At 33.9% G+C, this 13299-nt stretch overlaps 2 protein-coding genes across 2 annotated transcripts; both read left to right on the forward strand.

The window, feature by feature from the left end:
- On the forward strand, positions 1–1732 carry LOC130656779 (uncharacterized). Its single transcript, XM_057459699.1, has 2 exons — positions 1–160; positions 434–1732. The coding sequence occupies exon 2, from the start codon at positions 530–532 to the stop codon at positions 1454–1456; it is 927 nt and encodes a 308-aa protein (XP_057315682.1). The 5' UTR covers positions 1–160; positions 434–529; the 3' UTR covers positions 1457–1732.
- An 8196-nt stretch (positions 1733–9928) lies between these two features.
- On the forward strand, positions 9929–13254 carry LOC130656917 (centrosomal protein of 131 kDa-like). The gene is made up of 4 exons (XM_057459857.1): positions 9929–10168; positions 11099–11212; positions 12516–12605; positions 13031–13254. The coding sequence occupies exons 1-4, from the start codon at positions 10022–10024 to the stop codon at positions 13085–13087; spliced, it is 408 nt and encodes a 135-aa protein (XP_057315840.1). The 5' UTR covers positions 9929–10021; the 3' UTR covers positions 13088–13254.
- Positions 13255–13299: the final 45 nt, after the last annotated feature.

The raw sequence follows: 13299 nt of genomic DNA on the forward strand, positions 1-13299 counted from the left end.
GGAGATTTTTAGCAAAACTTCTCTTGAGTTTCTAACAAGAAACTGTCGATTTGTGTCGTAAAGAACTCTCAAGATAATTGAACCGGTGTGCCCAATCCTAACGGCTTTATTGCTGGAAAAGGAACCAATAACAAACCTGGCTAATCCTTTACAACGTCAGGTATCTAAAATTTTTTTCAGGAGTTAAACATTTTTATAGTTGCTGCGACTATTTTCATGATGTAGCTCGCTGGGGCTCCTCTAGCTCAGCTGATTTACTATTAAGCAGAAGAATAAAAAAATAATTTTCACATGGTGAAACTGAGTTTCTGAGATTCCAATGGTAATCTCTTTATCCTGTTTAACTCTATATAGCATGTGTGCTTGTGGTGTATGTGTGTAGCTAGAATAAATGCAGTCCCGTTTTAATTATTGAGAGCTTTAACATTTTTAGGAATGTTTTGGAAGTGCCACTGAGTATCTTGCAGAAACATCGAGCCCAAACAAACATCGCTCAAACCAACCGGTCGTGTCGAAAACATCAAAAACTATGATTCCACCTACTTATTTTGCCGCTCAACTCCAAGCAGCTCAACGCCGAGCTCGTGAAGGTGTCCAAGCTGTACCAAGTATGGAATCTGATGGTACTGTCGCTCAACAACAAGACAGTTTATTTTCTGAATGTGTCCTTGATTTGTCAAGATATCTTACTTCAAATGATCTACCAGCCACCCCACGTGAATTTTTTGATGATTTGTTTCATGAAAAAGTAGCAAACGGAGATGCGCTACAAAAGCCATTGCCTGGTGTGGTAAAGATTAAAGAAGAACCTGATTCGACGGCCACCTCAAGATGCTCAACGCCTGAAAGTTTACTTCCAGAACATGATTTTGATAATGGTGATTTCCCTACCCCAAAATTTCAAAGCTTGGATTCAAATGCTAACCAAGATAAAGGGGAAAGTTTGATGTGCCAGCTGCAGTCAATTAACAATAGCAACCAGTCATCAGATGTTGATTCTGATTCTGAGATGAGTGCACAAGATCTCGATCTTAATGCTAAAAAGCTGAAAGCTGCCCTGGCACAACTTGAGCAATCTTCCCAGGATAATGAAAGTAGTCCTGGGCGGAGTGGAAATGTGAGTCCTACTCACAAAAATACTTTAAAGTCACCTCGACAAAGTAAGTCGAGAAAAAATCTTGAAAAAGGCAGCGAGGAGTATATTGTGAAACGCGAAAGAAATAATGTCGCTGTTAGAAAAAGTCGAACCAAAGCTAAACTGAAGCACATTGAAACTCAAATGCGCGTTGGTGAGTTAACTGAAGAAAATGACCAGCTTCGCAATCGAATTGCTACATTGCAGAAAGAATTGAATGCACTGAAAAGTTTCATCACTTATAACTGCCCAAGCAGTATCAAGCCGCCAGGTTTCACATCATACCCTCCACCAATATTTTCAAGTACAAAGATTATGTAAATAATTTTAGGACGTTCCTGTGAATGCGGAAATTAATGAATTAGTGATAATAGATCTACTTTTTTACAGTTTTATTTACGGGGGATTGTTAATATTTTAACGTGGACAGACTTATGTAAAGAATTGTGTCGTTTGTTTTTGGAAGAGTATTGAAAAGTTTTATTAGGATTGAAAGTTTATGAAGGAAAAGAAGTTTTTTGAAGGATATTTTTTGAGTTGTACATGAATGAATGAGTTACGTAAAACAATGAATGAAAAAATATACACTTTTAGTTATATGCTTGTTGGATATAATCTTTATTTAGGACTCCTCTATGGCACTGATTAACATATTTCAAGTAATTCATATTGAGAAACCCATAGCTCTTTTCAAAATTATTTCTATTCAAATTAGTCTCTGCAAAGCGATCAATTTAATAGAGCAGTTGTATTTTTTTAATAATCGAATATCAGATTTTTAATTACTTTCCACATTTCTAGCTCATTCAAATCTCCTAATTAGAGTTAGATATGCACCAAAGGAATTATGGCAGTTAGGCACTTATTTAAAGATTCTACACCACTATATATTAAAAAGCATTTTAACATCGTTTTGTGCCAACGAATCGACCACAATTCAACAAAGCATTTACCATGATATACAAACTTTGAAAGCCCGTTTTGAATCGGTATTTTTCAATTATTCATCGTGTGCTTTTTGAAAGAACGAATTAATGGCGTTTGAAGATGAATTCGGAACACGACTCACGAATCTTTGTGTACTTATTATTTTTTATGTAAATCAATTTGGCAATAAGGTTGCGAAATTTTCTAGTGAAGAAAGTAATGATGTGTGCTTTAGAAAACTTATTTTCATTAATTAGGATGTGGTCACACACAATGCCTCGTTAAACAATCGGAAAGCGGAGTATAAAATTGATAATCTCCGTGACGAAACGCGCGAATGACACGCCTAAAATGTGTGACTTGGCTGCTTTGTACGAACAAGCAAATCCTTGGTCATACTTTGTCATTTGCATCTGTTTATTACACTTTTTTTCTAAAAGAAAACAGTCATAAAAATTTTAGGGTCAGAAAGGCTAATTTTTCAGAAACTTTAGCATGCTGAGAAACCATACATAGGGAAATATGAAAAAGGTTGTTGAAATGATGAATAAATATGCGAGCAAGCGACATTTTTTTAACACAACACACAATTAACAAATGTCATTCATTATGAATCAAAAGTGTAAACCTCAAAAAAGAGCTGGTTAGTAATATATATTGTTAGAAATCTTTCCGGGGTCGAATATAAAATAAAAATCATTTGAGGCTCAATTATCAAAATTTTAAAGAAACTTTAGGCTCTTGTTTCTTGTTGAAAGCGTGGGTTAAAAAAGTTTAAAACAATTCTCCTACAAAATCCAGCATTAAGATGCAGCTTTGAAACAAGCTAAATAAAGAAAGTAATCATGTTTTAAAGTGCCACATCAACGCATTATCGGTTGATTCATGCAATTCTCAAAGGAAGTCATTATGGAGCCGTGTAAAATGTAACAGGAAAGGAAGTGAAGGTTGAAAAATTGAGGAAAAAAGATGACTAAACATTCTAGACAACTTGCTGAGAAATTTCCTGTTGCAAAATCGAGTGGTGCACTAAAAATTAAAACGTAAACGCCGACGTAAGTATAGATCAAATTGAGGCGTAGATTTCAGCACACTCGGCCCTGTTCTGAATACCAAGGATAACTTTTTATATGCGACTGCAAGTCTCTGATTGCATGAAATGTTTAAATGTTTACATGGTAAACGGTTTTATAACTTATGAGTGTCGATGTTTACAACATTGAAATTCTAAACGTCGCAATATCTCCACTCAAACGAATTGATGTTTAGCGTGCATTTTTTTAATTTGCTACTCACACAAAATTTGAATGCACATTAAAATGTTTCTTCAGTATTTTTAGCTCTTAATTTTTTAAAAAGCCTATCCCGTTTTTTAGTAATACTTTTTTTTAACTTTTTAAATTAAAACATTTATTTTGTCAAAACAGTAGGAATTTTTATTATTGTTGATCTTACGCAATGTAAAAATCTCCCGTAATTTTGACGTCATAAATATGCAATCAGAATTGTGACCATAACATTCCGAATTATAACGGGATAATCCTTATTTTGTTGTGACGTAAAAGTCAAAAGTCAATTTTCTTTTTATTAAAAAAAAAAATATTTTGCGCAACTAGGAAAATTCTCATCCCTATCAAACCGTACATTCTTCCCCAGTGTTATTTGAGATAAACCTCAAAAGTAGGAGAGCTCTGGAGACGAGAATGCAAATCGTAATGATTGGTGCAAATTCTATAAAAACGACTACAATAAACGAAGTAATCAATTTGTTGCCTCGCTTAACTTTAAGCGTTTACACCAGATGTTTTGATGTTTACGAATTTTTATATAAAATATATGCTTTAGTCAGTATTCCTTCTTACTTGATATGATATAGTAGTAATTTAGGTTTTTTTTACTTTCTTTTTTAAATAAAGAAGACATAAGATTTTCTTCTTAAAAACGAGGTTGAAAGAGGACCAATTCATTACGCAATCTACACATAGAAGAACCAGGAATTTCAGGTTCAGGTGTTCTTATTTTGCTCTTATATTTCAAGCATATTTTGTTTCCGAAGAAAAAAAGAAAATTAAGAAAATTTTAGCCTTGCCAATTTTCTTTTTTTGTCATCTCGTTCCCATGGCTTAAGCGAAGAAGAAGCTCTGGGGACGAGATTGCTAATTTTATTTTTATTTTCAAGCATTGCGCCAGCCTCGTTATAAATATTAGTATTGTTGGTGATGAAGAAGTGTGTTTAGGTGGACAGAAACGTGTTAGTTTGTTGTTTATCTAGCACCGCCATATTGTCACCTTGGTAACCAACATAAAATATTTATAGCAATTACTCAGTCACCACGTAAGCTAAATCATGTGATTTTTTGTGATATTTAAAAATGAAATACTTTAGGGAGAGGCTGTCAACCATACTATTATGCTAACTTCGTCACCAGGTCTATTTTACATTTTAACGGTGCTATGTAAAAGTTGCTTGGGTCGAGCTTGCAGTTATGAAAGCTTGACAACATCCTCTGAAGAAAAAGAACAAATACATCTTAAAGCGTAGAGATTTGTTGACTTCGCTATTATTCACTGTAATCAACGAGATTAAAGATTACAAAAAACATTACATCTTTGTCCCCAGGACTTTTTACGTTTTTTACATGGGAACAGAACCTGAAAAAAACATTATTTATTATTTTTTTATACGTTCAGTTGAATTGGAAAAAGTAATATTCCATACATAAGAATTCCATACATTTGACATCTGCCATTATAATATATTCGTGCGATATACCATTTTTTATCTGCAAATAAAATTACCGCAACTATAGACTTCGTAATCGCTGGTAAGATATTTTCCAAGTACATTACTTTAAAAAAATCCCTCAAGACAGGGATGGTTTTTTACGGATGTTATTTCACAATACCATGCCAGACAATATCAGGCGACGAGGTTGAGAATGACGGAAGCTTTTGCCAATACAAAATTGTGCACAAGCCAAATATTTAAACAATTTGGGACAACAACCAATTATGGCTATGTCAAAAATATTACTATTTAGGGATCTAAATTTTGTTTTAGGACATAACTGACAAAAACACGCACTTTTTATACAAGCAACATCTTATAACCAATATGAAGCCCAACTACTTTAACGTAGCAACTTTAATGTAGCAACTTGTAAGCAAACCAAGTGAGTAAAACGTTCATTGTTTAAAAAATGACATAAGATTCTTACGACGACGAACGTAGTTTATAACGGAAGGTTTATTTTGATTGAACCACCAACCAAAGGTTTGTTTCCATTTGACTGCATTTTTCTGCAAATACATAGATGTGATCATTAGGGCATCAGCAGACAGGTGAATGTAGTCTTCCCAGAAAGGTAGTCAACAAGCAACGGGTATGCAACAGTCGAGTTTGCAATGAAGAGAACATTGAAAAACAATAAGCTACAGATAGCTCTCAAAAAAAGGTGTATGTTATATCTTTAAACCTCGTGGTATTTTGATTCACACTGGACCATGGGAATTATGTTTAATATTTTAGCATTTCTTTCTACTGTGTTGCATTAATTTTCCTGCAATCTCGTGCGTAGAAAGTCTTAACTAAGGTTGCGATTTTTCGAGGCTTCTCAGTTTCTTGCTATGTTTTGTTAATAAATAAAAAATTGTGACAAAAATTTTTATTTGACAAAGAAAACTAACGTAACTATAACAGGAACTTCGTCCTAGGGCTGTTAACATAACCAAGGATATCAATATAATCACGGGGCTTGGTAACGATGTTGCATAAATTAACTTGTCGGTATTTCCTTGATGATAATTTTCTCTGTGAACAAAACGTAATCTGTTTCTTTTCTCGCGCGAACTTTTTTTGTTTTTGTTTATCTACAGGAACCAAAGGGAAAAAGTGTTAGCCAAAATATTTTTATGTTTTTGTGCAAGAGAAATTCTACACGTGCTATTTTCGCGCTTTATTGTTATTGTTTACTGGAAAAATAAAAAGCACAACCTCGTTCCCAAGACTTTTTCACTAGCACTTTTCCTATTGACGGATCTAACGAAAGAGGGTGGTGTCAGATATACAAAAAAAGACAGCGGGAATAAACTTATGCGAAGCACTGTTTTTATGAGTTATTATTAAATTATTCAGATTTAAGCCTTTAAGTTGATTGACTTTTCAATTTTTCAGCCTTAGGAGTTGTTTAGCGGTTACTTAGGTTTTGACCCAAAATCTCAACCCTAAGCAAGTCGGATGCTTATTAAAAAAGGGTTTAATTTTTATTACTCTTTGCAAGTTATAGTGTCCTTTAATAATTTTTTTGGAATTAGATTTACGTCGATTCTTTTGATTTCATTTCATATTGACTTTATCGTTGTCATTTTGCAGGAAGCAAAAATACGGTCCTTTTCACCCAAAAAATACAATGGTACGGTTTTTGCCTGCATTTAGTTTCATATTAAAAAAATACTAATGTTATTTTCACCACGTTTTTACCTTCGCAAAAAATTGAGTTGATTTAGCATATTTTTGCTATTGGAATTTTATTTTTAGTTCTTTGTTACAAAGGGTATATACCTTTCTCTATGAATTAACCAAAAAAATTGAGATATTTACATAGATTTAAACTTGGATTGAGAATAAAAAACTTTTGGGAAGAGGGACCATGAAAAGCGGCTTGTTTAGTTCATGACTAAATAAGGTTAATTCATGACTAAATAGTGATTTAGTTTAATTCATAAACAAAATTTGATTTGTTTTCTCCCCTATGTTGATATTATTAAACACGTTTTTTTAAATATTTATATAAGAAACGCTATTATAGCGGTGTTTGTGGAAGAAAGATGTTGCACTCGCTGAGTGAGTGAAACTCTCAATATAAGCCTTAGGCTTATACAAATGCATAAGCCTTTTATGATGGTGAAAGCATCAGCTTTAATAGTTTTTTAGCAAAAAATTTCAATATGAGCATTCAGTTACCTATTTAGTCTCAACAATATGTCTGGATTTTCATCTCCACAAAACTTAATAATACCAAATCACATTTTCAACAATTTTCTCACAGGTTTTAGATTCCACTTGATGTTCTATTTTTGACTTGCAATGGGACTATTCATGGAAAGGTTTAAACATGAAAAGCATAAAAATGATGGACTTATAGACAGGTGCATTTATACATGGATGGGCTTATAATCGGTGGGTTTCAACTCGAGTGAGTGGGTTTCTACTCGGTTGGTCTTCTACTGAAATATTGAGAAAATTGAAGAATTTTTTTGACAGATTGACAGATCCCATCCTGAAAAGTGATCAAGAGTAATTAAGTGATCAAGAGTGATGTTTTTTCAAAATCAAGAGAATCTCAAAATCGAAAGAACCAAAAACAGATTTCTTAAAATATTTGTTATATATTCTAGGGTGTGTCCGCCATAGGGAAGTTGCATCTAGGGGCTAATGTACATAGGAACCTTGGAATGACGTGAAATGTGTCTCCGCCATAGAGGTGTTAAAATTGGTGTTTAACGTCATTTTAGCATTTGTTAAGAAAGTCTTTGTTGTAGAGAGGTGTCCACTATAAAGTGTGCTATGAGAAGGTTATACTATATAAGAAGGTTATGGGACCGTTCACACCGTTCAAGAACGAAACAAATTAATTAAAATCGAACTTCAAAATCACCAATCAAGCATAACCCCTTTTTAACAACTCCCTCCTCCCTGATGACGTAATATGTGAACTGCCAGTCAGTACAAAGTAGGGAAAACACCTTTATAAAAAAAAATACACACAAATGTTAAAGATTTAATTTTGTAGAAAACGTATTGTATTATATGATATTTCACATACTGGTTGGCAAGCAAACAAGTATAAATGTTATTCTGCAGCAATTCCATCTTATTTTTCCCTTTCTCCTGCTTAGGGCAATGCAAAAACAGCCCTGGTAAAAAGAGTGTTGATTTGGCAATTCCTGCAACTGCTTTCTTTTAGGTCTTCGAAGAAACAGAAATTTCGGCATGTTCAGAGAATAATTCCCCACTAGCTGGTTCCTATAAAATCTGAAAAACCTTTTTATAAACATTTAAGTCAAATCTAAGACTTGCCGTCTTAATTTTTCAAGGCTTTTCAGGCTGATTTCTCTTATCCTTTTCCTATATTAGTAGCCGTATTTTGTTCAAAATGTTAGCCGATCGTCACTTTGCGCTATGCGTTTGAAATACCAAGGCGGAAAATACGTACAACGGGCGAAATCTGAGGACCTGAGGCCCCGTGAATTCTTCCGCTAACGACTAGTCCTTTCGCGATTTTATAGCCGTGTATTTATTTGCAGGACGCTGCCAATTAAAGGAACATGGTTTTACACAAAATAAACAAGCTCTCTGGTATTGTTGGTATTTACGATATAGTATTCAACTCAGAAATTTTCCAGTGCGATGTGTGTGCAACAAACCTCTTATTGCTGGGTATGACTTGTTGTCACAAAGGCGGTTTTATGATGATACAGCATAACGAGATAAGAGATTTCACAACTGAGCTTTTTTCCGCATGTCATAACGATGTTGATGTAAATCTTTCACTGTTGACAGGACACCGTTTTCTATAAAGTACAGTAACCGCGGGTGGAGTAAAGTAGATATTACTGTGCAAGGAGTTTGGTTAAGGGGCAAATGACTTTTTTCGATGTAAGGATTTTTGTACCTAAAATCTAACTTGTCAGCAGCTCAAGGATTCAAACGAGCAGGAAAAGAAGTAGTTGTATAACAGAAGGATTTTATCTCAAGGGTGATTTACACCCTAGTATTCAGATGAGAATGTCAAGTATTTTACTATCGCTTACCGAAAAGGCTTGATGATAAAAGAAAGATCAGTCTGAGTAAATCAATTAACTAGATACAAGCGAGGTTAAATTGTGATCTAATTAGATGGTGTCTTTTGTGTCTAAGAGGATCTATATCACCGCGCTCGAAACATTTTTTTAGTAATGTCGATTTAAATCTGATAACCGCTGAAGCAAAATGAGTCAAGAGTTGATTGAGCACAAGGAAAACACCAACAAATCATAATTTTGCCAAACAATGCTTGCCAACCTTAAGAAAGGAAAACATATCAATGGGAAAGACTAGTTTTTTAATAATAAGAATAGAACTTCAAAAATTAGCCTATTGTTTTTGTTTGTTTAAAATTTATGTTTATATAAAAAATGAGTGTTTTTATTGGCTATGGAGTCCTATAACTGCCTTTATGAAAAATCGAGTCAATAAGGGTATTATTTTGCAATTATTATACGTAAGAAAGAAGAAAAATCACAAGAGGATTCCCATTTTGGATTGTTCTTATTTTATGGCAATTCCGACTTGGATTTTTTGTAGTTTAAAAAACATTAATTTGATCTTGAACTGTTCCCATTATGTTCTTATTTTTTGACAAGATTTTGTTCTTATAAAATTGTTCTTACGTACATAAAAAACGTACATAAAAAACACCCAATAAGGGCACCTGTCGAATAAACGCCCCGGAGTTAGGAAAAAAATGTAAATAAGCGCCCCTGCTCTAATAAGCTCCCGCCTCTTCCTTGAGAAAAGGGGGCGCTTACTCGGATCGGCACCAAAACAACGATTTCTGCTATGACGCTATGACTATTAGTAACACAACGATGAAGATAAAAATATTAAAATTCCCTAAAACTAATGTATTTTTTTCTTTTTTGTTTGAATTTCTATTTTTTATTCATAAAAATTATGAGAATTAAATGTAAAAAAAGTTTGCTATCTAAAAAAAATTAATAAGCGCCCCTGTTGAATTAACTACCCCTGTCAAATAAGCGCCCCCTGTCAAGAAGAAGTTTTTACATAAGCGCCCCGGGCGCCTAATCTGTCATTCACAGTATGTCAAATGGAAAAGGTTAAAGAAGCTATTGCAGTGGAAAAGAAATGGGAAAAAAACGTAAGAGCACTTTCATACTTTTTCTCGTTACACAACTGCAATGGCTGCCCAGGAAGAGAAAAGCCAAACGCGGATTGATTTGTCCAAACTATGGAGTCATGAAGGTGGCCCTTATGAAGAAAGCATCGAGGAAAGATACAGACGAGAAAAAGATGAAATGCTTCAAATTATTATTGAGAAAACCATGGTATGTCAATTGGAGAAACATTAGCTACGAATGTCATCTCTTGGAACGTTTTTGATCCTAGACCTTTTGTGAACTACTCACTGATACAAAACTTTGAAAGTAATCTAAAAGGTTTTCCATGAAAATGCTTCTCACTCAAATTAAAGGAAAATACATGATTTCAAACGCATTTCTTACAAGTTTACAGGCATCAGCTAAGTTTTAAAAAGGTCCATTAACTTGTTCAGGGGATGCAGTAAAAATTGCAACTTTAACATATCTGTTTTCATGGAGCAACTATAGAATCGACACTCTTTTTCTATGGCTGCAAGGTTGCGTGGCAGCAGGGCTTCGTTGCTGCAAATCCTAACCCTAACCAATGCTTTGACGTTGCACGTCAAGTGTTTCATAATTTATTGCGCATAAGATTTAATATCAAGAATGTAGTTTTGTATGTGTAACTGCGCAGCCATGCAGCTAATTAATTTTTAGTTTTTTTATTTAGTTTTGTATAAGTAAATTATATAGCCGTCTTTATTATAATCTCGACATTACAGGCCATGCTATATCCTCCTCCTTCCCCAGGGCGCGTGGCCCTGTGGTTATGGAGTTCGCTTCGAAATCACAAGGTCCGTGGTTCGGCCCACAACGCTGCCATGTTTAGCAAGTGTCTTTACCACAGCTATGGGTCAACCCATGCCATGTGAGGGAAATTATGTAGGTAATGCTGGTGTATGCTTACTGTATACATTGCGAACACAGGACCCACATTTATTAAAGTGTTTCCAACAATGAAGTGTATATATCCTGTATAAATATTATAATAAATATAATAATAACTCTTTTCTTATTGTAAAAAATAACAGGCTGGGAAATTACCAAAGTAGATCAAATGGAGGATCCTTTACTCTCCACCGCAAACTTCTAAATATTTTTATTATTTTGACTTAGCTTCTAAACAAATTGGAGGAGGAGTATGAAAAAGAGCTTGAACGATCAAAACAACTTTCAAATGCTTTAAAGAAAACGGAGAAAGATCTGAAAGAAAAGGATGCCACATTGAAGGTGAGAAAACTTTACTAGATGCTATGTTTTGTTTGTGGTCAAAGTTTTGTTGAAAAAGGCAACATTTTTACGGAATGTCCAGCTTTCAAATTTTTATCTTGTATGGTTTTTCAAAATATTTCGACATTTTTCTTTTTTCGCACATTATAGCATATTAACCCTATTCGGTTCGGGGCGGAATCCGCCCCCCCCTGACGGTTTTTTTTTAATAACTCCTGATTGCTTTCTTATATGGCTATGATACTTATTGAGTTTCAACATTTATCTATTAGACACCTGCATGCTAAATTTTTAGGTCCCATACCTTTCAGAGGCTTTGATATTGGCCATTACTCGAAACTACCCCTAAAATCTCTATGAAATCCTTATAATGGGGAAAATATAATAAATCCTGTTAGGATTATCCTTAGAACTTGAAGCTTGCAACACAACTTTGTTTCATCAAGAAGAATCATTTTGAATAATTTTGACACGTGATTAATCCGATTTCCCGATTTTGTCGGATTTTACCCGAAAATCGGAAAAAAACGGATTTTCGGGCAATTTTTGGCAATTTTTTATTCGATCCATGTAAAAACCGGAAGATATGTTAAAAAATTTTTATTTAGCTTTCAGAAACTTCAAACAGAATGTAAAAATTCCCTCTAGAACAAAAGTAATTATATTTTAAGCAGATAGTGGCATTTTTAACAATTTTCAAGCTTCTGATGACGTCACAGAAAATGTGCTGACGTAAGCAAATATTTATTGCCGCCATTTTGTTCCTTTTATGACGTACTATAAGTGTGCCAAGTTTAATTCAATTTGAACAATCCTATGAAAATTTATTGAGGGGGGGGCGGAATCCGCCCCCCCCCCCCCCCCCGGTCATAGTATGTTCGAAAAACCCCGGACCGAATAGGGTTAAAGCTGTCAGAAAAGTTAGAGTTGTCTTCATTTTGGTAATATCGATGGCCAAACACAACTTTGTTCCATACCCCTTAGCCTCTTTTGCTCTGTGAACGAGGTTGCTAATTAGAGAAAAGCTCTTTGATTAAAAATACTTTAATGTCTAATCGTTTCATAATTCTTAGCAAAGCTAACAAAGATATCAAGAAAAGAGTATACCTGGGTGGATATTCAAAAAGATGCGTCTAGGATAAATAATAAGTCTTAAGTATAAAAAAATTACTTTAACATAAATACAGAGAAAAAATAGAATAGTAAAATGATTCATTTTTCAGATGAGAAATTAAATCTTTTTTGCAATAAATTTATTGTATTAACGCAGCTGAGATAATTTATTTTTCTCTCACTTTAATAGAAATTTCAAAAAAACCATTCCAATCTTCTTTGGGAAGTGAGTCGAGAGCAGAATGAACGATGGCTTATTAAAAATCAAACCAACACAAAGGTGGGTCCTTCAGAGGAAATTTTATGTTTAATGCGAGCCAACAACTGACGGTAAACCATATGTATTTTAAGGGGATAGTGTTATAGATTTACTATTGAGAAGGAAGGGTCTTGGTAAAATCCAATGGAACGTACTTAAATAAGAAAGTAACGTCTAGGCGCAATTTATGGCTGTTCACAAACCTTACCTTCCTTTTTTGCATTTTTTAAGCTATTTCTTGGAAAATTTTCAGAATTATTTAATCTCATAAATTTTTAACATCAGTACTTCGTGTTAAAAATTTATGAAAGCAATGATCCAAGATGTTATCCAAATAGAGGAGGTCCACCATTGATAATATATCGTTGTATTTTTCTTGTCCAGGTCACAGAAAGTTTATTAAAGTGTATTTCCATTCTAATTTATTTATTTCCATATTTATTTAGAAGAAAAATACTGCATCTGAAACGTGGCATCAAATACGGGAAGATACAAAAAAATGACTTTAAAAAACATTTTCCTAAAATATTTTTTATGAATTTATAACCATGCTTTTATGAAACACATTTGTAGATACACACACATTCACTATAAGTTTGCTTATGTACTTTGTATACACTCACAGCTTGTCCGCCATCTTTGTTACTAAAATACAGCATCATATGCACTACACTTTTAATTGCTAGTTTAGTCACATGAAGTAAAAAGGGCACCA

This window comes from Hydractinia symbiolongicarpus, chromosome 9 (assembly GCF_029227915.1).
Source record: "Hydractinia symbiolongicarpus strain clone_291-10 chromosome 9, HSymV2.1, whole genome shotgun sequence".
Classification (NCBI taxonomy): domain Eukaryota; kingdom Metazoa; phylum Cnidaria; class Hydrozoa; order Anthoathecata; family Hydractiniidae; genus Hydractinia; species Hydractinia symbiolongicarpus.

Coding starts and splice junctions, on each gene's coding strand:
- LOC130656779 (XM_057459699.1), top strand. CDS start 530: ATGATTCCACCTACTTATTTTGCCGCTCAACTCCAAGCAGCTCAACGC.
- LOC130656917 (XM_057459857.1), top strand. CDS start 10,022: ATGGCTGCCCAGGAAGAGAAAAGCCAAACGCGGATTGATTTGTCCAAA. Junction 10,169..11,098: donor TTATTATTGAGAAAACCATG/GTATGTCAATTG, acceptor ATTTTGACTTAG/CTTCTAAACAAATTGGAGGA. Junction 11,213..12,515: donor AAAAGGATGCCACATTGAAG/GTGAGAAAACTT, acceptor TCACTTTAATAG/AAATTTCAAAAAAACCATTC.